This window comes from Bos javanicus, chromosome 12 (assembly GCF_032452875.1).
Source record: "Bos javanicus breed banteng chromosome 12, ARS-OSU_banteng_1.0, whole genome shotgun sequence".
NCBI classification, from domain to species: domain Eukaryota; kingdom Metazoa; phylum Chordata; class Mammalia; order Artiodactyla; family Bovidae; genus Bos; species Bos javanicus.
The window spans coordinates 54,502,839-54,526,338 of NC_083879.1; the positions used below are offsets into that span (position 1 = coordinate 54,502,839).

A 23,500-nucleotide genomic window follows, 5' to 3' on the forward strand; every position below is an offset into this window, starting at 1 on the left:
ATTCAAATAAAGAGGGAAAATAGATTATTTGCATGTAGTAATTAGTTACAGGAAAGGTTACTCATTTAGAATTATTACATGCCCACTTCATTCTACAAAATAATATGAACATCACAGCAAGCATATATATCTAAACATGATCCATCCATGACTATCACACATACCACTTATCATCACTGGTAAAAACTTATCACAAAACATGCAATTATAATGCTGAAAACTACTTAGTTAGTTCCTTCATTCTTTCATATTACCCTCAAGAAATGGCAGGAATGCCTCCTTACCTTGAGAGCAGTGGTTCTCAAATTTTTGGTCTCAGAATCCTTTTACACTTTACGCATTAGAGAGAACCCAGAAGAGCTTTTACTAAAAATGATTCTATATGCCATTATTTATCATAATAAAATTTAAAACTGAAAAAAATTCTACATTATTTAGCTTAAAATAACTAAATAGACCCATTACAATTTAACATAAATACTTGGGAGGAGGCAGGAAGAGTAAACAAGAGGAGGAACTTATGGATATAAACAAGTGGGAAGTCCAAGTGTAGGCACAGCTAGATCCAGGAGTTTAAATGCTATTACCAGGACCCTTCCTTTCCATTCTGCTTTCCTTTGAATTTTCTTCATTTTGAGGCAGGCGTTCTCCATGTGGCAACAAAAATGGCCCTGAGCAGTTCTGAACTTACATTATTCTGACAGCAAGAGCAGCCTCCCCTCTCCAACAGCATCATATTGGTTCTGGGAAATGACTGACTTTCTCTAATTTGAGCTATATCCCCACTGCAGGGCAGCCCTGCACAGAGCTCAATGACTAATTGAATAACCTGAAATTAACACACATACCCCCTACTTTTTGAAAATTTGCTTTATGTCATTTTGTGAAACTTTTACTGCTAACTAATAACCACAAGAAATTTGGAAAGGATTTTCACTTTTATGAGAAAAGATGAAAAGCTGAAAGTCTCCAGCATTTGTTTTGTAGCAAGTTGAAGAGAAGTAGCTATTATCATGGGCAGACAGAGTGGGGCTGCTAAGATCCTTTCCCAGGAGCTACACTAGGCATCTCAGCATCAGGCCACCATGCTCTGAACTGTGTCTCTGAGCATCTATGCTTTATTCCAACTTATTCTGTGCACCCATTAACAAGATGTGTCCTAAAGTAATGACTTCTTCACTTCATGACATTCTGGCTTAAGGAAAGTTTCACAGGAACACTGTTTTCAGAAATCAGGCGAAATCTGTACCCTATACTTTTTATGAATACAGTTATATTACCACAAGAAAATAAAACTTTGGTAAAACTGATAATATTTCTTTTTTTTTGGCAAATACCGTTGATGCCTGGCTTAAATAATAGACAGGTTCTTTTATCTTTTACATTTAATCCATCGTAATACGCTATGAACTATATTTCATATATGAAATATATGAAGAAAATACCTCCTCAACTGGTATACAATTGGAAAAATAGGGACCTCATAGACTTCATGGAAGGGTCTCAGGAAATCCCAGGAGTCACACAGTTGAGAATCACTGCTTTAGAAGTTATTCATCAAGTATCAAGTGTCTAATTCAAAGACAGTCTTCAAACTCCCTAAGAGTCAGACTTCATACTTTTCAGTGCAAAAAGCAGTAGCCCAAATAGCAAATTAATGTTAACAGAATTCTCTCTCAAAAGAGAAGTAGACTGCAGGTGAAATGCTGATATGGCACCCCTCAACAAAACTCCATTATTTCTTAAATGTTTTACATTTCAATTCACAGCTGAGGAAGAATCAAATTCACTGGGAAAGGGCTCTGGCTTCCAAAGGCCACTTCTTAGCTACTTATATGTGGGTTCCCATTTACCTAGTTAGAAAACAGATCTAAAGCATTTCATCCCTTCAGGTACTAGCAGAGGCTAAGGAACATTTTCTCCCCTGACTAAGAAGGGGCAGAATTATCCAAAAGAAATAGCACTAAGACTAGAAATCTGAAAAACCTAATTCTGTCATTCTATTTTCAATTAAATTCTTACTACCTGCTCCCTCATATGTTAAAAAAAAAAAAAAAGTCTGGCTAATACTGTGTAGCTTATGATAGACTTCTAGGTTTTTTCTAATATTGCCACAATAGTTTTCTAATATTGTTATCAAATCACGCTGAAATTTTTTTCACTAAAAAGGGGATACTTTCCACCTCACAAATCTCACAGCTAAAGAACTAAGCTTCAGTTTCCTTATCTGAGAGAACAGCTGCTCTGCCAAATTAGAAATAATTACAAATAAATATGATTACAAATGAGAAAGCATTAACCTGCAAACACCAAAGCAAATGCACTACTAATGAAAAAACAGATTAAAAATGTGAAATTATAAGATGCTTATTATCACCACTCCCTTTGAAAAGATGTTAAAATTTAGTTACTATATTTTAAGCACTATTCCCTTTCAAATCTATGCTCTCTTCTAAGCCAAACTGTCAGCTTTTCCTTGAAGCAGTCTGGTATTGAAAAGCACTGAACTCCAAAAACCCAGGTTTTCAGATTTCTAGTGTTATCTTACTTTATTCATTTATTACGTAATCCTGGGTTAGTATTTTATTTCTCTAGGCTTCCGCTTTCTCATTTTTAAAACAAAGGCACTGAACCATATAACCTGACCAAGTGGGTCATTTTTTAGGAATAAGATACAAAAGCTTTCACCATCATTGCACTCGACCTCCCCTACTTTAATTGAATTTAAAATAATTCAGTATGTAATCTGAAAAAAAAAATTGAAAAAAACATCCAAAATAGTTCCTCTAGATCTTTTTCAAAAGCCACAGAACTCCCTCTTCTGAACTGGTGAGCAAGGTTTGAGCCTTGGGAAAGATAAAGAATAACTAAATAGAAACATTTTACATATTTTTCCTGAATTCCCAGGAAACAAGATCTGTACATATTTCTATCACTGTTAAAATGTTACTATTGGTGTACTTGTCTGTTTCAGACTAGATAACAAAGTCTATCTTTTCCCTAGAACCAATCACACTGGTGAAGAACTGTACTAAACATCACAATAAGTAATAGCATTCTTAATCAGGGGTATATCAACTAAAACACACAAAAAACAATTTTCAGTTAAGATCAAACCCAATTATAGCAAATATAAAAGTGTGCCAACAAATTCAGAGCTGTCATGGATCTCAAGAAAGGTCAATAAAAAAAAGTCCACAAGCATTTTGACAAGTCCTTCCTGGCTGCTTTTTCTTCCATACCCTGACTGCTGAGATGGCCCTCATTTCATTAGTACACATGTTCAAAGAATAGTACTTCTATCTTCCTACTTTCTGCGGAAGTCCAAATTTAGACATTTTACAACTCACTCTTAAAACTAGACTAAAAAATTGCTAGTCTTTCTTGTCTCCAAAATGTTACAACTTAATCAAATCTCTAAATATCATAGTTTCATTCTTAAAAGAAGATCTGACCAATTACTCCATTTAACCCTCCCAGTATCCTATAACCTAGTCCCCAAAATGTCCATACACTTCAGTATGGCATGATTCATCCCTTCTTAATTTGAAACCAACAAAGGCTAGCTGGAGTCAAAAACCTTTTCCTAAGCATAATGAATAGTCATAATTCCTCATAGAACTGCTCTTCCAATTTGGGGCACTCGATGTCTTAAGAAGTTTCAAAACTTTAACATATCCAATTTGAGAAAAGTGCTTGAAATACTTCACAGACTGTTAAGTACAAATTTATGAAACTCTTCAAAATGAGATCTATCTCTTTCACAATCTGTTATTATAAAAAACTTTTCTGAAAATGTAAAGTAGGTACTATAGCCATCATCAAATAGTATAAACACAAGGGTCACACTGACAGTTTCTTTTATTTTTTTGTTTTTTATTTATAACTGAAGATTTTTATAAGCTTTTTCCACATCAATTTTTAAACTGCCAGTAAGCAACAGAAAATTGATAAGAATATAAGCAGTTGTTTTCTTGCTCCTTCCCTTTTCTTTTTGTTGGGTAACCAACCAACTCTGTGAAGACCTGGAATCCTAAAAGGAGTTTGCTCAGCCCTCCTATTCTTCTTGACTTTGCTAGCTGAAAGCTGGGAGTGCCCTGGCAGATCTCTTCTAGTTTTCCTTCCCTACTTCCACAACTACTCTTGTGGTTTTAGCTGGTAAGTATTGAGTGTGTATACACTTCACTGTTTTATAATACTATTGCCACGGTCCCTCATCGATGATGATAAGCAATTAGCCACTATTTGAGTCTTTGTTTTCCTATATGTAAAGTATCTGTCTTTTTTCTCTCTTTGACTACTTTTAAAAGTCTTTTTATTTGGTCAGCAGTGTGTGACCATGAAATGCCCACAGCTGTGTGTGAGTGTGTGCACAGACACATACACACACATATTTTATCCTGCTTGATTTTGCCAATTTGGATTTATGTTTTAATGTCTTTCACCCATTTTGGAAAGTCCTTGGTTGTTATGTCTTCAAACATTTTTTCTGCTTCATTTTTCTTCCCTTTTTCCAGGACTTCAGTAACTTATATTTTAGACTGTTTGATACTGTCTTACAGATCTCAGATGTATCTTTTAAAATTACTTTTCTCCCTTTGACTTGGATATTTTCTATTTTCCTACATTCAAGTTCACTGCTGTTTTTTTTTTCCTATGGTGTCCAGTCTGCTCATTTCAGCTATACTTTTCATTTCTAGATTTCTCCATTAAATTCTTCTGAATAGCTTCTGTGTGTTAACTGAAGTTCCCCATATCTTTGTGCCTGTTTTCCAAATGCTTAAATAAATTCTTCAACATTTTTATCATAGTTAAAGTTTTTGTCTAATAATTCTAATACTTGAGTCATCTCTCCATTGACTATTTCTTCTCAAGTGAATCTTACTTTCTTACTATTTGTGTTCCTTGTTATTGCATTAAGCTGAAAATTTTGTGTAAAAGAACACTGAGGTGGAGACTCAAGTAAATAAGATTTACCTTCAGTAAAGGGTATGTCCTTTCTTTTGCTAGGACACTAGAGTGGAGTCAACTGTTCTGTAACTGATATGGCTTGGGTTTTGTAAGAAACTTAGTTTGATTCAGTTCACCACTGGCTTCAAATGTTTTTGAGGGCATGATCAGGATCATCTTTTTTTTTTTTTTAAACTGTTGCATTATGATTTAATCTAATTGCACAATATTTGAAATCATAACCCCTCTAGATTTCTAAGAGAAAGATTATGCATGCCTTTATATTCAATTTTGCACTGTTACATTTGAATCACACAGTGAATTTCACATTATGATGGATCAATTTAGAACTCCCATGCAACACCTCAAATTATATAAAATGGAAACAGTTTTTAAAGGTTTGTGGCCATGATGTTCAGTGACCAACATTTTGAAGTACCTGATACATTATAGTCCAACATTGCTGGTTTAAAAAAAAAAAAAGTTTTTATCACTAGCAGGATCTTGCCTTTTATAAGAACTAGAATCTCAGCATTAACAAGATTCTGGATACCTGCCTGTGCTTTACCTCCAGGCCCTAGTTTTTAAAACTACAAGAAAAATATAAAACCAATGGCCTAAGCTTTCCTCTGAAGAAAGAAGGAAAAGCCAGCAAATTAAACTCTAAGTAGAAAAAGGAAATGATAAAAATATAACACCAAAATAGAAAACAATCAAAGCTAATACTATTCTTGGCAAAAGATGAATAAAATTGATAAACTATTAGCAAAATTGGTCAAGAAAATAAAAAAGTAATATTACCAAAATCAGGTATAATTTTTAAAAGAGGAGGGGAAGCATCAAATAGATTCTAGTCATTATATGAATAATAAGGCAACACTGCAAACAACTCTGTGTCAATAAATCTAGCAACTTAAGAGAAAAATCCTTGAAAAACATAAATTACCAAAAGTGACACAAGAAGAAACAGAATACCTAAATAGACCTATACCTAGTAAATAAACTGATTTTGTAATAAAAGATCCATTTCACAACTAAATCTTCATTCCCAGATGCTTCATCAGTGAAATCTAACATTTTAAAGAAAAAATAAAATACACACAGCACTCATAAACAGAAGCAAAACTTAACAAAATATTAGCAAATCAAATCCAGTAATATGCATAAAAAGGATAATTACATCATGACCAAGCAGGGTTTATCTTAGAAATCCAAGGTTGGCTTAACATTTGAAAACCAATCCATGTAACGTACAATATTAACAGAAAAAGAGAGAAAAGCACGTGATCATTTCAATAAATGTAGACAAAGATTTGACAATTCTTTACCTTTTCATAACAAATCACTCTGCAAATTAAGAACAGAAGAGAATTTCTTCAATCTGGTAAAAGGCAATTATAAAAAAACCTAGCACTAACATCAGTTAATACTGAAACACTAGGTCTCTTTCCCCTAAGACTTGGACAAAACAAGGATGTCAACTCTTAAGACCACTTCAATTTAACTTGCACTGTTGTTCCTAACCTATACAAGAAATGAAAATTTAAAAAAAAAATCAGAATGTAAAACTATCACAGATAACATGACTGATAAATTTCAAAGGATCTATAAAATAGCTACTGTAAATAATAAGGGTACTTAGTTGCAAAATACAAGGTCAATATGTAAATATCAATCATATTTCTATAAATAACAATAGAACTTGAAAAATGATCCTCTTTCTTCTAAAATTGATCTCTACATTCAACTCAATCCCTATCAACAATCAACACAGGCCTTCTCGCAGAAACTGAAACACTGACTCTCACCTTTATAGGGAAATGAATCCAGCAAAACCGAGACAATTTTTCAAAAGGACAAACTAGGAGGATTTACATAACCTGATTTCAAAAATTATAAAGTTATTTAGACAGTGTGGTATAAGCATCAGAATACATACATATCACTGGACCAAGACAGAGTCCAGAAATAGACTCATATATACAGTTAATTATCAACCAACACGCCAAATATCAGTGGACCAAGACAGAGTTCAGAAACAGACTTATAAGTACAGTTAATTATCAAACAACAAGCCAAGTCATCCAATAGGAAAGTCTTTTTTAGGGACCATTTATGGAAAAATTAACAATATACTGATTTTAAAAACAGATAAAAGAGCCACTGGCCCTACCTCATTCCATATGCACTTCTGGTTTTTCGTTTCTTGACTCCAAACAGCCTTGAGCCAGGGCAGCCAGTCCCTGTCAGGGAGAGTCCTCCTGAGTTCCCCAGAACGACATGAGCTCTGGCAGGTGCTGGGGACTCGGGGAAGAGGCTGCTCCTGGGCAGAGTCAATCTGCCACTGAAACAGACTACTGGGCTGGCTTGCCAAAACTGTTAATAAACACAAGTTTCTGTGCCTGATGGACACACAGGTAGGCCAAACAAGCCTAAATGTCAGAGTTTGGAGCAGAGAAACAATTATTACAGGGCCAAGTAAGAACAGGTGGCTTGTCTGAATGCCTCCATATACATTATTTTAAAAATTTATTTGAGATGAATGGACCTAAACCTACCAAAAGGCAGAAAATTTCTAGAACATATAATGTCTTTATGATCTTGGAGGAGATAAAGACTTGTTAGACATAACCATAAAACAAAAATAAATTGGACTTAATAAAAATAAAAATTTCTGCCCACAAAATGACATTATTATATAGTAGTCCCCCCTTATCCACAGGGCTTCCCAGGTGGCTCAGTAGTAAAGAATCCACCTGCGCTGCTGGAGACATGGGTTTGATCCCTGGCTTGGGAAGACCCCTGAAGAAGGAAATGGCAACCCACTCCAGTGTTCTTGCCTGGAAAATCCCATGGACAGAGGAGCCTGGGGACCTACAGTCCACGAGATCACGAGTCAGACACGACTGAGCAACTGCACGCACACCTTATCCATGGTGGAAATACATTTCAAAACACCCAGTGGATGCTTGAAACCAGAGATACACCCTACTATACACTAAGTTTTTTCCCACACAGGGATGTATGCATGCTAAGTCGCTTCAGTTGTGTACAACTCTGAGACCCTAGGGACTGTAGCCCACCAGGCTCCTTTGTCTATGGGATTCTCCAGGCAAGAATACTGGAGTGGGTTGCCGTGCCCTCCTCTAGAGGACCTTCCCGACCCAGGGATCAAATCCACATCTGTGTCCTGCATTGGCAGGTGGGTTCTTTACCACTAGCACCACCTGGGAAACCCAAGAATACCGGAGTGGTTGCCATTTCCTTCTCCAGGGGATCTTCCCCACCCAGGGATGGAACCCAGGTCTCCTGTGCGTCTCCTGCATTGCAGGCAGATTTTTTACCCGCCACTTATACACACATACCTATAAACAAATTAGGTATATAAATGAGAGACAGTAAGAGATTAACAACAATAATAAAATAGAATAATTATAACTATATACTGTAACAAAATTCACGTGAGTGTAGTGTCGCTTTCTCTCTTCTCCTTTCAAAATACGTTATTGTACAAATTGAAGGCCTTTTCCATCTTAGGTACTTACCACACAGCTGTCAAAACTTTTGCACTTTGAACTGTGACAGCAAAACTAGAAAGAATTTTTCTCCTTTTTCACAATTTCAGAGATAGACGATTCATTCTTACTATAAATCTCAGCAACTTCAGTACCGAATTTTTTCTTTCCTTATTAAGTTGAGAATTTCCACCTTTTTGTTTAAAGGAAGCACTTTATGGCTTCTCTTTGATATATTCAAACTGCCAGTCACTAATCTTGAGTGCTGCAGTCATAATTAAGCAAAATAAGTTACCTGAACACAAGCACTGCAATATCACAAGAGCAAAGCTGATAACCGGGACAGTTACTAAGTGACAAACGAGTGGGATATGCTGGACAAAGGAATGATTCACATCTTGGGCAGGACAATGCGAGATTTTATCATGTTACTCATAAGAGCATGCAACTTAAAACTTATAAATTGTTAATTTCTGAAATTTTCTATCTAATATTTTTAAACCATAGCTCATCATAGGTAACTGAAACCACAGAAAGCAAAACCACAAATAAGGAGGGACTACTGCACACAAGTCACAAAGGAGGGGAAAAAACCTGTAGGTCATGTATTGTACATGAATAAAGAGCTCCTAGAAATTGGCACAGAGAAGGCAATGGCACCCCACTCCAGTACTCTTGCCTGGAAAATCCCATGGATAGAGGAGCCTGGTAGGCTGCAGTCCACGGGATCGCAAAGAGTCGGACACGACTGAGTGACTTCACTTTCACTTTTCACTTTCATGCACTGGAGAAGGAAATGGCAACCCACTCCAGTGTTCTTGCCTGGAGAATCCCAGGGACGGGGGACCCTGGTGGGCTGCCGTCTACGGGGTCGAACAGAGTCGAACACGACTGAAGCGACTTAGCAGCAGCAGCAGCAGCAGCAGCAGAAATTGGCAATAAGATAGCCCAATTTTAAAAATAAGTAAGACTTAGCCACGGGCTTCCCTTGTGGTCCAGCTAGTAAAGAATCCGCCTGCAATGCAAGAGACCTGGGTTTGATCCCTGAGTTAGATCCCCTGGAGAAGGGAAATGCTACCCACTCCAGTATTCTGGCCTGGAGAATTCCGTGGACTATACCGCATACAGTCCTGGGATTGCAAAGAGTCAGACATGACTGAGAGACTCTCATTTCACTTCACTTCAGCCACTTTACAAAAGATGTGACAGTCAATAAACACATGAAAAGGTCCTCAATAGTATTACTCATCAGGAAAATGCAAATTAAAACCATAAAGAGAATTAAACTGTCAGTCCAAAAAAGGTAAGATGTCATTTTATACTATAAAGGTTTAAAAACAACAACAATGAAAAAAAACCTTAATAATACTAAATAATGCTGAGGATATGAAGCAACTGGAACTCTCACAAATCACAGGTAGCAATGCGATATAGTTCAACCACTTTAGAAGTTTCTTATAATAGAAAACATGCAGCTACCCTATGACCTAGCAAATACGCCTCTAGGTATTTACCCCTGCCCCAGAAGAAAATACTTCCACAACTACTCAATTAAGAATATTCACAGCAGTCATATTCATAATGCCAACATCAGAGTGGATGTCTTGCTAGAAAGAAAAACTCAGAAAGAGGCACAAGAGAATTTTCCAGACAAAGTTCTAGATCCTGTTTTATACGGTGATTACATAGGTATATGTAACTGTCAAAACTTATGCAACTGATCTGTTTATGTTAATTACAAACTGACACATAATAAATACATACACTATGGCTCTATCTGTTCAGCAAATCAATAAACGATGGTTAAATAAACTATGGTATACCCATTACATTAAAATACTATGCAACCTGAAAAAGGGGGGGGGTGTCTCTTATGTATTATATTGAATGACCTCCAATTATAGAAAAAAGGAGAAGAAAAATATATATAACATATTTGTACAAGTGACCGAACACACACACAGAATATGTCAGAAAGAACCAACGAGTAACATATCTCCAATTACTACATCTTTTACACACACACAAAATACTAAATATAACCTCGTTAAAAATAAACTTTTACCTATTTCAGAAGTTACCACCTGTAAACTGAAAAAGACTTTGCCACAGAAACAAAGTAGTAGGAAGGTAGTGAATAACTTCAGCAGGAAGCATTTACCATCCACTCATTCCTGGGGAGTAAGGAAGAAGGAGGAAGAAAAATTCCTAAAAGCCTACACTTAGCTCAAGTTTTGGTCATTCTCAACACAAACATACCAAACACTGGAAAATATTATTTTCCATTTTGTTACTAATACTATCCCTATACCTGGACTTATGCATATAAAATAATTCATTTAAAAACACTGTAAGCCAAAAAAAGGAATTGCTAAAACAGTAAATGCTAAATGCATTTTAACTATTCATCACTCAGATGGAAAAATCAATTAAGACTGCAGCAGTAAAATGTGGTAAGAAAGTCATGAAAAATATTTTAGCCAATATAGCTATAAAATTCATCAGACTAGAATTACCATAATTTTTTGTGCAGCTCTATGGAGCTAAGAAATCTTGCATATAGCAGCATTCACATACTTTAATGAGTACGTGCTAATATTTCTGTGTCCTTTCCCTCTTAAAAAAAAAAAAAAGAAAAATCAGAGTCTTTAGTTAATTTGAAAGTGCTGTAAGGTAAAAATAAAGTGAAACAGACCCAGAGCTTAGTAAATCTTCAAAGTGCTCACATATCTGCTTTTCCGAAACAGTTTTATACAAATGCCTTTCTCTCTCCTTAGATCATGGGTGCACAAAGTAGAAATTTCAACTAATGCATTTGAAACCCAGGTGTACACCCGCCACGAGGCACTGTGCTGGGTGCTATCCAGGAGAACACTTAACATTTTGAGTTTATTTTCAAGGACCTTAGACTCTAATAAGAACAGTAAAACAAAAGAATTAACTACTGAACAAGTCTGCAAATGATCAGTTTCAAAAAACTATGCAAACTAGCACTAAGAGAGGAGCCTCATGGAAGTCACTGATTTCAACTGGACAGATAAATGGCTTTCTGGATGAACTGGAATTGCAATGGACCTTTGATTTCAACGTATATCAAAGAAACCAAGATAGGCATTACAGTACAATACACAGCAAAACTCTGGAATAGAAATGTCTTGTCATTAATCCTGTCTCTTATCATTTATTAGCCATGAATGAAGTATATTACTTAAACTTCCTAAGAGTCAATTTCTTCTTCATCTTTAAAATTGGGATAACAGAACCCAGCTCACACGCAATGAATGCACAAACGTTAGCAAATAGTAAGGACTCAATGAATGTTACCTTCTACATAACGTTGGGGGGAAAAGGACAGTATAAACTGTGTGATAGGAAATCAGAATGTAAAGTTCAGCTTTTGTTGAAATTAAGACTTATAACGTAAAAAGTAGAAGATATAAACTGGAAAGATAATTTGAAACAGACATTAGAGTTCTAAAAGTCAAGTTAAGAAGTATGCAATTGATTATTTAGAAGGGCTGAAGATTTTGATCACACAATACAATAAAAAAGCTGGGTATCCAGGCCAAAAGAACTCCAAACGAGAAAAAGACTGGAGATAGGGAGGTATGTTAGAAAGCAAACTGCAGTGGTTTAGATAAGGAGTGCAGGGTTCCCTACTGACCGCTGTCATTAGTAAGAATTATTAAAATAAAAAGACAGAACCCAATGACTAACTGAATTGGGGGAAAGGAATGGAGGGAGAAGCCAAAAAAATACAAGTGCAAGCCCAAATAATTTGGAAAAATGAAACGGAAATAAGTGAATATTTTATTTTCAGAAACATACAGTGGTTTGAAGTTCAGGTGAAAAGGATCAGGCACAGAGCTAGCAATCAGAGTTTCAGAGTATAAAACTTTGAAGCAATTAAGCGTAGACATACCTATGAGAAAAATAAATGCTTACAGGTACTCTTGAAAAAGCTCTAAAATTCAAATATGTATATGCAATATCCTGAGGAAGGGAGTCTTTAATCAAACTTTCAAAGCAACTACAACATACACACACATACACAGTTTTTAAAATCACTGGCACGTATTACAATAGAAACCATCCATAGGAATGAATGTGAATAAAGGGTCAGGAGTGGTAATGATTAAGAAAAAAGACTCAATGGGAACAGAACAAAGAAAAATACAATTCAAAGGCAGGAAAAAGAGCTTAAGGAGATAGGACTGATTTGTGAGAAAGAGAACCAAAATATTAGGGATCTAAGTCATGAGAAGTTTAAAGAAAAAAAAAAAAAGCAGCTATCAACACTGTCTAATGTCATACACAGAGGTCAAAGAACTAAAATTTCTATAAGTCTTTACATTTAATAAACAAACTCAATGGTAACACTGGGGTAAGCAATTTCGGTTGCACATGAGTATAAACTACTGTTAAGGCGTTAAGAAGTAAATGGTTGGGGACAAATGGGTGAAAAAGTAAAGGCTGACTACTATTGCAAGATTGAACAGTGACAGGAAAAGAAAACTAGTGTGAAAACGACTAGAAGTAGGATTTAATTCGTTTTGTTTTTTGCTGAGCTTAAGGAATTAGAGACTGACTATACCCAAAAGGGTCTGCAGAAAATGAAAGATCAAAGGAGGGGAAGAGTAAATAAAATTCAGAAACAAAAAGATCACCTTTCAGTTCTCCCTATAAAACAAAAATATATTTTAATGTGGTGAGAAAGGTATAGTACTAAGTGTGCGTAAAGGAGAAATGACTACAAAACTCTAGGTTTCTGTCTTAGACTCTAAAGCACTGATCATCACAATGCCTAAGAACTTTGTTCCTTTACAATAGCAGCTACTGCTGCTGCTGCTGCTAAGTCGCTTCAGTCGTGTCAGACTCTGAGCAACCCCATGGACTGCAGCCCACCAAGCTCTTCCGTCCATGGGATTTTCCAGGCAAGAGTACTGGAGTGGGATGCCATTGCCTTCTCCACAATAGCAGCTACTACTACAAAAATCTAATAGTAAAAAAAAGTACACATACAGAGGCACACATAGAGGAGTAGGAAAGGATACACTGCATTATGTTGTAGTAAGCTAAGAACAAGGCTCCAGAGTCAAAACATTGAGTCTAAATCACTGTTCAGTCACACGTAAGATGTGTGACTCTGGGCAAGTATCTTAACTTCATGCTTCAGTACCTCTGGTGTCATCACTTGCAAAATGGAGGAGTATTTACCTCACAGAACTTGAAAGTAATACAAAGGTTTAACAATGTATACAAATGTTAACAGTAGCAATAATAGCAATGTAACCTGTGTTTAATCAAACTGGTATTTAAGATCAATACAGTGTAACTGTTGTACTTATATCTTCCTTATTACTGTAGCATCTGTGAACCTTATCAAATTTATTTGACTTGTCACAGCTGTTGTAATCTGGTCTGTTTTCTATGTTGTCAGCAGTAGATAATATAGCCTTAAAATATCTTGGACTTGAGAGCAGATAACTTATTTAATATGTTTTCCTCCGGTAACTGTTGCTAAAGAGTTCGGCATTAAATACCATATTTGTCTTAAACTTTAAGCTAAAAATTTGGTTAGATATAAAAGAGGAAGAAAAGGTCAAAATGAGTGAAAGAAACCTAAGTAGACTGAAATAATGCCTGCCTGTAAGACAGCTCCCCAGATTGCACAGCAGGTACTCTTTGTATTTCAGAACATTCCGTTTGGGTAAATGCTTTTTTCACTGCTTATATATATATATATATATATATATATATATATATCTCCTGGGAGTTGGGGGGAAGGGGCTGGGATCTTAAAAATATGTCTCATTTAATTCTTTCACCTACAGAAATAGGTATAATTCTTCCTATCATACTAACAAGGAAAAGGGAGGTTCACTTGCCTGTTGGCAGAGCTGAGAGATCTGAACACTGGTCTATGTGGACACAAAAATGTTTTCTTTCCACTACACAACGGTACCTCCACAGCACGACCTAGTAGCAGCACAAAATGAGGCATTCTGCTCTTCACTACTAAGTTCAACAAAACTTGGGCATGTCATTAAGTCTCTCTCAATTTTATTTTTGGAAAAACTAAGGGGTTTGATTGGAGAAGGCAATGGCACCCTACTCCAGCACTCTTGCCTGGAAAATCCCATGGACGGAGGAGCCTGATGGGCCGCAGTCCATGGGGTCGCTAAGAGTCGGACACAACCGAGCGACTTCACTTTCACTTTTCATTCTCATGCATTGGAGAAGGAAATGGCAACCCACTCCAGTGTTCTTGCCTGTAGAGTCCCAGGGACGGGGGAGCCTGGTGGGCTGCCGTCTATGGGGTTGCACAGAGTCGGACACAACTGAAGCAACTTAGCAGCAGCAGCAGCAAGGGGTTTGATTAGATCTTGAGGTTTCCCTTAAACTGAAAATAATCCATGATTTTATTAAATCACATTTAGTGATATGTAAACTCACAAAAAGTTTTAAAATACAGCAGAAAGTCTTTTGTTTAAAAAACAAAAAAACATCAAAAGAGAGCTTAATGTTATGAAAAAGAAATCAATGATACAGGAAAGACCAACATCTATTTTATTTTATTATAAGCATGTATGACTAAGCAAATGTTTTGGAGAACAAAAACATCAAGTATTTCAAGATGATAATTTTAACACATATATTTTCAATAAATTATGAAAAAGAAAACTTGGAATCCTGATATACCTACAGACCTTATAATCAAATAAAATACAGATTTACCAACTTCTATTTCATGTTGAAACTGCAACCAGGTTGACTCCCCACCCCATCCCCCCAAATGTCCATCTGAAAACTCTCCTCCCCCAAAAACCCTTCACTGGTTTCCCACTATCCTTCAATGACATCCCAAATCCTTAACATGACTCAACAGTCTCGTGCAATCTGGCTCCTGTCTCAGGAGCTATCTGCCGCTATGGTTCCCCTGGCTCTTTTTTTCACCTTTCCTTCCTTCATTATAGGGTCATCATACGATCTACCATCAAAAACCTTGCTGTTACAACTCTCTATTCCCATCCTTTTGCCCCAACAAACTACTCATCCTTCCTTGTTGAGATGAAATACTGTCAGGCAACAAAAGTCTTTCCAGATGTTCCAGACATATATTTTCATAGCACTCTGGATTCATCATGCTCACCAGTCTTATAGTTACTTGTTTAACATCTGTCTTCCCTGGTAAACGATACGAAGATGGTCATTTCATGTCATGTTTCCTACCGTTTCACCCATATCTTAACACACTGCTTAGCACAGAGGACATTAAGTGCTCAATAAATACTTACTGAATTTATACATTTAAACTACAAGGCAGGTCCAAAACCATGAGATACTTTACTAGCACAAATAAGTTAAAAGTTCTATACAAATTTCAAGTTCTATCTTCGTATGGTCCTGCCTCAAATAGATGCCTCAAATTTGGCCAAAAAAAAAAAAAGAAAAAGTCTCTTTAGATAATAAACACATCTTAAAGTTTCACAAAACCAAGGCTAGAAACCATAGGTCTTAAATAACTGGAATCAGCTTTAAAAGTCATCTAAAAGAATTCCCCTGAAGTGCAGTTCAAGGGACAGGAACTTGGATACGCGTTCAATTTTACCACAGCAGTGTACTTTACAAAAGGACCAATCCCAGCTCCTCCCACTGTCTAGGTTCTACAAGTAGTGCCTTATTCCAGCAGTGAAGACTGCAGGGCTACAGTCATCTGAGTATGCTACATGATATCTGAATGTGCTTTATTAAAACTACGAAAAAAAATTACAAGCAAACACACTAATCAGCTATAAATAATCTTCTCTTCAATAAGAAGAAAAAATGGTAATAAAACTAAGTAATTTGAGAACTGCAGGCTTATACAAGGGAATGCTATTTTAACGCAAAACATTCTAAGTTTTCTGTTCACCTAACATTTACCGAGTGCTAATTACAAACCAGACAGTGTTCAAAGATTTTCTTAATACATATTCATTATTTCCTCCCTCTCACACACGAGGAAGCGGAGGCACTGAGCTAAGTTACTTACCCAATATCATACAGCAGGTGAGTGGCAGAGACAGAATTCAAAGGCAGCCATTCTGGCTCCACGGTCTCAACAACTATACTCTACTGCTGCCCACTCTCTCCAACCCATTGAAACAGGGCTTCTATCTGCACCATCCTGCTCCAGTGAAACTTTTCAACAAGTTCACCAATGACTTCTACCTTGCCAACATAAGGGCCCCTCTGTCTTCATTTTATCCATTATGCAGTATCCCACCAAGGTGACAACCTTCCTCTTTTGTTATACATCTCTTTCATTAGTGACATACATCCCACTTTTCTTCCAACCTCAGACCTGAACTCTCTTCTTTTCCTTATTTACACGTTCTTCCTCAGAAACTTCCCAGTCTCGTGACTTTAAATACTACCTGCATGAATGCAAGTATTTCCACTCTTGGCTTGAGTTCTAGACGCATACCCAACTACCTATTTCACATCTCACTTAGATGTATTTTAACAAACACTTTCTACTTACTGGTTAAAATTAACCACCCTTCTCCCCTCAAACTGTTTTCTCTCCAAGCCTCCTCAACCAACACACATTCAGTTGCTTAGACTAACTTCTTAGTCATCAGTCACCCTTGATCTTCCTTTCCCTTATCTCTCACATCCAATCCAGCAACAAGTCCCACCAGATCTATTTATTAAACATATTTGTCTCCACTCTCACTCTAACGCGAACATCTACAGCTTGGCCTACAACTTCCTTCAGCATGGTCGCCTTATTTCTATTCTTGATCCCATAATCTCTACAAAGTAGGCGGAGTTTTAAAACAAAGTCAATCTCTGCCTGCTTTAAATCATCTAATGTCTTCCCATTAGATTTTAAGTAAAATCTTAGCTCTTGACTATAGCCTAGAAGATTCTACATTATTTGGCCCCTTCCTACTTCTCCAACTTCACAACTTTCCTTTTGTTCCCCCTTTACAAGATTCCCTGCAGCCACAACAGCCTTTCTCTTCCCCATCGAACCATGATCATTTCCGCTACAGGGCCTTTGCACTTGTCGTTCCTTCTGGAAGGAACACTGTCTTCCCAGACTTTCACACAGTTCCTTCTCCTCCTCAGGTGTTGCTGCACTGTCACCTCCTCTGAGAGGCCTTGTTGACACTATTTTACATGATCTCTAGTATTACTGTCACGACTCTTTACTACCTGAAGTTAGCTTATTTACTTTTCTATTATGCCTTGTCGATTTTGGAATTTAAAAACTCTGGCCCCAATGCCTCCCACAGTACATAGAAGGCGTTTAATAAATCTATTAAATAAGTGGATATTCTGCATTGCACTTTAAATTGTTTATTGTAAATCAATTTTGATCAAAACACTTGGCCCATATTTTTTATGTATTAAAAGGTAAACCCTTAAAATTCAATTTTTCCAATCTAAGACATTTCAGCACTTCGAACCACCACCCCCCCCCCCCCAACACACACACACACACACGAGTACACCTATAGGATTCTACTTAAAACTGCCAAACAGTCCATATGGTTAGATTGCATTTTCTTCCTCCAAGCGAACAAACGTGCAGAGATGAGAAAGGGAAATTTTACTGGGCACCTTAGCACCTGTTACATTTTCAATCAGTTAAGAGCCAGACAGCACATGGTAGACACGGCCTTTCTTTCAGAGACGGTATTTAGGTAAAACATGAGTGGGCTGGGCGAGAACTGTTCTACATCCCTAAAAAGAGCTGTTCACTTCATTTAAAAAAAAAGCTAAGTAAAACAGTCTACTGAACAGATGATGCACGAGTTCGCCAAAAGAAACCGACCTGGGGGCCCTCGACAAATAACGAGTTGTGTGTTTAGGCTGGGGTCGGTCTACAAATAACGGGAAAACAACAGGAGAGCCATCGGTTTAAAAACCAACTCAGCGATGAGGTAAATCAGCTCAGGCTCCCAGGCGTATTCTGAACCTGGGAACGAAGGTGGCGGAGGAGGCGAAAACACAGAGCCTGGGACCTCAGTTCACCGCTTCGGCCTCCACGGCAGGCACTTAAGGCAACTGGGAGTCCACCTATCTCCCCCTTCCATCCCTGCAAGTAAAATAGCTCCCGAATACTCACATGGGCTCGAGAGTCTTGCTGAGCCAGGACTTGAGTGCCTCGAAGTTTTCAATGATCATTTTAGAAACCATCCACAGCGGCCCCGAGGCCCGTCACACTCCTCCGCCCGCCCAGGTCGCGGCCGCTACAGCCGCCGCTGCCCCCGCCCCCTACTCCGCGCGCCGCCCGCGTGGGCCGCGGTGGGAGGCGCCGGTGGCAGGTTCCCGCGAGCCCGGATCGGCGAACAGCTCCGCGGGGACCGCCGTAGGCCGCGAGTCCACGGGGTGCCAAGGGCTCCCCCTCCCCGGACCCCGGCCCCGGCTGAGGCAGCAACGGTTTGCCCGGGCCCTCCCCCTTCCCTCCACCCCAGCCAATCTTCCTGGACCAGAGCGCGACACGCGCCTAAACACGGGCTTGCCCTCAGCCCTGAAACCAGGTGCTTGCTGGCAACGCAGAAGAGGAAAAAGTGAAGAAAGCGAAAACGAAGGGCAGCTGAATGGGAACGATTCGGGGGGTCTTCCCGGCTCCCAGCACCCCCAAGAAGATGGCTGCCGATAAATCTCGCGAGAATTGATGAAATCTCGCGGTGACTCCCGGAGCCTGCTGGGAAGAGACGTATGTTGGTTTGTTTTTTTTTTTTTTTTTCCCCCCCGGAGTGCACGCTGGGCAAGTGTGGCGAGTCTTGCTTGTTTGCCTGGCTTGTGGGCCTTGTGCTTTTCCACGCTTTGGTCTTGCTAAGGAGTAAAGACTTTATTTCTTTACTAGGAGGGAAAGGCTGTTGACTTCAGAATCAGCAGGAACTTCAGCAGCTCGAACTCTATACCAGACGGCGTGGCCCGTCGGCTGGAACGACACTGCTACTGGAGCGCTTTCTTGAGAGCATCCGCTCGGATGTGTTGGGACACAGGCGATCAGGGGGTTACAGGTGTGCTGCGCTGTGCTGCCTCCTCCTTTTTTTCCCAGGGTTCTGCAGTACTGTATTCTGGATATGCTGTGCTGTGGACAAGATTGGGAAGAACGGGATGGTCTCATCTAACGCACTGAGACTTCCGGAGGCTTAGTTTTGTCCAAAATTACTCGATTTATGGCAAAACACTATTGATATACTAATGACCTAGGGATTCCTCCAGCCCTTAATTCTCAAGTAGTTTGTTATTATCCAAAATTTTCAGACTTAAAACCCCTAGCTAGAAATAAGGGAAGTATTTGTTGTGTTTTTAATTCTATTTAGAACTGATTCAACCAATTCTGTCCATTTAGAACTGATTCAACCCCAGATAGGGAAATGACATAGCATCAAAAGAGAGAGCCTTTCTATCAGCATCCTAAACAAATTACCTTCATTTCTCCTGAGTGGTCAGATAAATTTGATTCCTGCCTCAATTGTTCTATTCGCTGTTACTTACTTCCATTAAGGTACTAGGTGGAACTTTACAAACTGTTTAACTGCCTGTAAACTATAATGAATTAAAAATAATTCACAATATAAAGACACTTAAAGTAGATCAGTAAAAAGCTTTTTATGGCAGACACAATGGTAGACTAAATTGTTAAGAACTCTGAGTTTGTAATTTTCTAAAGTGTTCCTTAAGCAATAAGTGGAAAAGATTTGATCAAGTAAGAAAATCAAGACATTTGTAAAATACAGCATGAAAAGTATTTTGCAAATTAGAAGCCAGCTTTTGATTAACCAGAGTGTTGATGAAAGTGATTTAGCCAGATGAAGCAAGCTGAATGCAAAGTGGCAATTATTGTGTGTTTCCACTTACATGAGGTACCTAGAGTAGGCAAACCCCTAGAGACAGAAAAATAGAATGTTAGTTGCCAGGAGCAAGAGGGACAGGGGAGAATGTGAAATTATTTTTTAATGAGTAAAGAATTTCAGTTTGGAATGGCAAAAAGGTTCTCGAGATAGGTGGTGTTGATGGTCACACAACAGTGTGAATTGTGAGGTCAGTTCTGTCGTTCAGTCGTGTCCAACTCTTTGGGACCCCATGGACTGCAGCACGCCAGGCTTCCCTGTCCATTACCAACTCCTGGAGCTTGTTCAAACTCATGTCCATTGAGTCTGATGCCATCCAACCATCTCATCCTCTGTCGTCCCCTTCTCCCACCTTCAAGCATCAGGGTCTTTTCAAATGAGTCAGTTCTTCGCATCAGATGGCCAAAGTATTTCAGTTTCAGATTCAGCATCAGTCCTTCCAATGAATATTCAGGACTGATTTCCTTTAGGATTGAGTGGTTTGATATCCTTGCAGTCCAAGGGACTTTCAAGAGTCTTCCCCAACACCACAATTAGAAAGCATCAATTTTTCAGTGATGAGTATTCTTTATGGTCCAACTCTCACTCCATTCATGACTGCTGGAAAAACCATAGCTTTAACTAGATGGACCTTTGCTGGCGAAGGAATGTCTCTGCTTGTTAATATGCTGTCTAGGTTGGTCATAGCATTTCTTCCAAGGAGCAAGTGTCTTTTAATTTCATGGCTGCAGTCACCATCTGCAGTGATTTTGGAGCCCAAGAAAATAAAGTCTGTCCTTGTTTCCATTGTTTCCTCATCTATTTGCCATGGAGTGATAGGACCAGATGCCATGGTCTTCATTTTTTGAATGTTGAGTTTTAAGCCAGCTTCTGCTTCTCCTCTTTCACTTTTATCAAGAGGCTCTTTAGTTCCTCTTGAATTGTGAACTGTTCACTTAAAAATGGTTAAAATGATAATTTTTTAATATTTGCCACAATAAAAAATGATTTGTAAATTTAATATTGCTAGGGAAAATTGCTAGGGTAAAATCCCAATTGTTTAGTCTGTTGTTTAGTAGCCTTGCCACAGGCTGACTCCACCAGTGTTTTCAATCTCATCACCAACTGTTGAGTCTTCTGTTAAATGCTATATACTCCTGGCAAACTGATTATTCACTGTTCAGGGAATGCTTCCACTTAACTTCTTTCTCTGGCTACCCAAACCTTGCCCACCCTTCTCTTTCGATTATCACTGCTGCTATTATTTTTGATCCTTCTCTTATTTTTCCTAAACAATAGTAACAGCCTTTTAATTTCTCTGCCCTTAGCTGCCCTCATATCAGTCCAGCTTCAATGCCTTCATCGCCATTACTTTTAATAGCAATCTTTGTAAAATGTGGATTTAATCATGTCACTTCCCTGCTTAAAATCTGTCTCAACTTCCACATTGTCTTCAGGATAAAAATCTAAAATTCATAAATATTTATAAAAGACCTATTATAGTCAAACCCTTCTTATATGCCTTAGAAACTTCCTTCACTGCTTTTCAGTCTTTGCTCCAGCCATCCAACTATTTCATGTTCCTTGAAAAAAGTTGTGTTCTCTCACTAAAGTGATCCATTGCAAAATGTTTCCCTCCCTTGCACTTGAACCCTACTCATCCATCAAAATTCAGGGCATACAGCAAGCATCACCTTTAGAAAACCACCCTTGACCTCCCTGCTCTAAAGCAGGAATCTGTCTTAGGCTTGATCACATCAGCCTGTACTTCTGTCTATTGTAACAGTCATTGCTTTATTTTTGCAATTATCTGATTATCTGTTCATTAGTAGACTAGGTTTTCAATCTTCTATTCCATCTCCAGCCCTTGATATATACAGTCAGTTCTCAATTTGTTAAATTAATCAGTTACAGCCTTGCTACTTCCATGAAACCTTCCTCTAAACAGTTACAGTGCTTGTTGCAGTAACTTATAGTGCTTGTTACTGCTCCACAAGGAGTCATCAGTGCTTCCTAGCATGATTCTCTTTCTTAACCACTGTTTATCCCTCATCAGTTCAGTGCTTCATCTTTGGCTTTGTCTTCTAATTAGCTAATTAGCTAATTCATAGTTAGCTAATATAATAATCAGTGCAACTGAGAAAAGACTAAAACAACCGCCATAGACTACTTTCTCTATTCAGTAACAACACTTCCAGTATTAGGTTACCTACTTCACATTTTCCAGCACACCGTGTTCCTTCAAAGCCCTGTGACTTTGTTAGTGCTGTTCCTTTTGCTTAGAATGACTCCTCACTGCTGAAATACCAGGTAGCTGAGGCAAATGTTGCCTGGTTCTTACTGTAGTGTGTGTGTGTGTGTGAGTCGCTCAGGTGTGTCCGACTTTTTGCCACCCCAAGGACTATAGCCCACCAGGTTTCTCTGTCCATGGGTTTCACTGGGCAAGATTACTGGAGTGGATTGCCGTTCCCCTCTCCAGAGGATCTTCCCAACCCAGAGATCAAACCCTGGTCTCCTGCATTGCAGGCAGTTTCTTTACCATTTGAGCTACAGGAAAGTCCTGTAGAATAGGAGTTAAAACAGTATAAAAAATAGACAGTTTTTCTTCTGTCTGCCTAATTAGAATATGAGTTCTTTAAGAGGACTCATAATCTAGGACTAGGACTCAAGTTTATTCCTCTCTGTTCTTTCTGCACTTAGCATAGTGTCTGGAACTCAAAACTGTTGAAGGATATAGGAAGGAAGTAGAGCAGGGGAAATATTTTTGATAGGTAGGTCATAATGATATATCTCCTGGTAGACCTGCATCTCCTTATAATTTACTTAACTGCCCTGATCCTAGGAATAGTCTCTGGAGTATACTTAACTCCTCCTTAGGTTCATCTAGTTCTCTCCCAGCTGATGGAGACAGTCTTATTATCAGTGGTGCTTCAGGAGTTTTGCTTAAAAACTTAGCCTGTGTTTCACCATCACAAAGATTTTCTGTATTTTTTTCTTCTATTTCTTTTATATTCATTACTTTTTACAGAGAATCACTTTTAGATGTTTATTCTGTCTGGAATACATTTCTTTATTTGACGTACTGTGGGGATCTAGCCTATTTTTTCTTCACACAGCAAGCCAGTTTTTGTCTGTGATTCTACTCAACAGTCTCTCCCTTCCCCATCGATTTTTGATGCCACCTTTATCATA

General features: G+C 38.2%; 1 protein-coding gene and 1 long non-coding RNA gene across 16 annotated transcripts in view; one reads left to right on the forward strand and one right to left on the reverse strand.

Moving 5' to 3' along the window:
• Positions 1 to 19,104, reverse strand: part of RBM26 (RNA binding motif protein 26) — an 83,078-nt gene extending 63,974 nt beyond the window's left edge. For 13 of the 14 annotated variants that reach the window (XM_061435180.1, XM_061435179.1, XM_061435184.1 and 10 more), the window contains exon 1: positions 18,589 to 18,673. In XM_061435180.1, coding sequence (XP_061291164.1) covers positions 18,589 to 18,659 — 71 coding nt within the window. In that variant the 5' untranslated portion in view covers positions 18,660 to 18,673. Of the gene's footprint in view, positions 1 to 18,588 lie in introns of all 14 variants that reach the window. The other variant, XM_061435178.1, reaches the window with a different exon arrangement.
• Positions 19,096 to 23,500, forward strand: part of LOC133258501 (uncharacterized) — a 43,989-nt gene continuing 39,584 nt past the window's right edge. For both annotated transcript variants that reach the window (XR_009740051.1, XR_009740052.1), the window contains exons 1-2: positions 19,096 to 19,182; positions 19,333 to 19,492. This is a non-coding gene — a long non-coding RNA (uncharacterized LOC133258501). The remainder of the gene's footprint in view (positions 19,183 to 19,332; positions 19,493 to 23,500) is intronic.